Source organism: Martes martes (genome assembly GCF_963455335.1).
Source record: "Martes martes genome assembly, chromosome: 10".
Lineage (NCBI taxonomy): Eukaryota > Metazoa > Chordata > Mammalia > Carnivora > Mustelidae > Martes > Martes martes.
Window position 1 is genome coordinate 53637798 of NC_137898.1, and position 1890 is coordinate 53639687.

General features: G+C 37.0%; 1 protein-coding gene across 1 annotated transcript; it reads left to right on the plus strand.

Annotated features, from left to right (window-relative positions):
- Nucleotides 1-456: 456 nt before the first annotated feature.
- LOC308349997 (olfactory receptor 2D3-like) lies at nucleotides 457-1380 on the plus strand (the record flags this gene model as incomplete). Its single annotated transcript, XM_080814998.1, has 1 exon — nucleotides 457-1380. One exon carries the CDS (start codon nucleotides 457-459, stop codon nucleotides 1378-1380), a length of 924 nt encoding a protein of 307 aa, XP_080671124.1.
- Nucleotides 1381-1890: the final 510 nt, after the last annotated feature.

A 1890-nucleotide genomic window follows, 5' to 3' on the forward strand; every position in this document is an offset into this window, starting at 1 on the left:
ACACAGTAAAGAATTTAGAAAAGAACCAGGACTGTGGATTATAACATGATCTAAATGGTTTCTTAAAATTCCCTTCCTACTAGGAAGGATGACAAAGGATCCCTTGGAAACAGAAAAAAAAAAGATAATTATTGCTTCTGCTCCTTGATGAAAGTCAAAACCTGCTGACTGAGAAGTAATCTATAAAAAAGAAAAACCTGGGCTTTCTACTAAAGGCAGAACTCGTCATGTTTTTTCAAATCCAGATAATATGTTGGCATCCTTTCTTGAATAGTTTCAGTAAGAATTAGGTATGGAATTTTTAGAAAATCAAGTGTCTTAAATGCTTCCAAGAATTTTTTCAGTCAAATACTTTTGTTCTTGCAATGAGATCTTTGCCTTCAGGATTTGGTTTTCCATTATAGTCAACTTCTGATTGCCCTAGTTATGCTAATGTGTAGGCAGAAATAAACATCAATGGGCACAGAAAACCAAACCTATGTGACTGAATTTATCTTGCTAGGCCTTTCTTCAGATTGGCAGATACAGATCCTACTGTTTGTGGTGTTTCTCATCATCTACCTGATAACTCTGTTGGGAAATCTTCTCATCATAATGCTAATTCATATTGACTCTCGACTTCATACACCAATGTACTTCTTCCTTAAAAACTTGTCATTTACTGATCTCTGTTTCTCTACAACAGTCATCCCCCAGATGTTATTCCATTTGCTAGTAATGAGAAAAACCATTTCCTTTGCTGGGTGTTCAATTCAGATGATCCTTTTCCTAGTAGCTGGGTGTACAGAAAGTTCCCTCCTAGCAGTGATGTCCTATGACCGTTATGTGGCTGTCTGCAAGCCCCTTCACTACTCCATGCTCATGACCCATAGGGTGTGTATACAGCTGAGCATAGGGTCCTGGGCCACTGGAGCATTTGTATCTCTGGTAGACACAACATTTACTTTACGTCTGTCATACCATGGACAGAACATAATTAATCATTATTTTTGTGAACCTCCTGCACTCCTGAAGTTGGCTTCAGAAGAAACCTACAAAGCTGAGATTGCCATCTTTACAATGGGTGTGGTAATTCTCCTTGGTCCTCTTTCCCTCATCCTTTTCTCCTACTGGAATATTATCTCCACTGTGATTCAGATACAGTCAGGAGAGGGGAGGCTCAAGGCCTTTTCTACTTGTGGTTCTCATCTCATCGTTGTTGTCTTCTTCTATGGCTCAACAATATTTACCTACATGCGTCCAAATTCCAAGAAAATAAGTGAAGGTGATAAGGTGATCTCTGTGTTCTATTCAGTCATAACATCCATGATGAACCCATTCATTTATAGCCTGAGAAACAAGGATGTGAAGGAGGCATTTAGGAAATTATTTGGAAGATAAACCCTCTCAGAGGCAAGAATCTTTATATTGATATACAGCTTTGGGAATGAAGACATTCCAAACTGATTCAACATTTTTAACAGCGTTTGTCTCTGAACTATCTCTAGGCTGATACATCAATAAGGGTCAGGCATGTACTCTTGTACATCTAGAATGTTTTGAATTTGTCAACTGCATCTTGTTCAAGTTTCTTCTCTGTGGATATGGCTTGCTTGCCTCATAACAGCTTTTTTGCTACCACATTCCATGTAATATAAATTATATTTATGCATCATATTATATGAATATTGTTATATATATCAAACAGGAACTTCATTAATACTGCATTACTGATTCACTAATCCATTTTCACCCAGAGATAGTACTTTTGGTTCTAAACTCCATTGCTTCTTGTCAGCCTCATTCCATGCTAACATCTACAGTCATCCACAGATGCTGGATCAATATGCTAAATTGTATAATTTCCTGTAAAAAAAAAAAAAAGGAAATTTTTTTACCTTAAAACTGTGA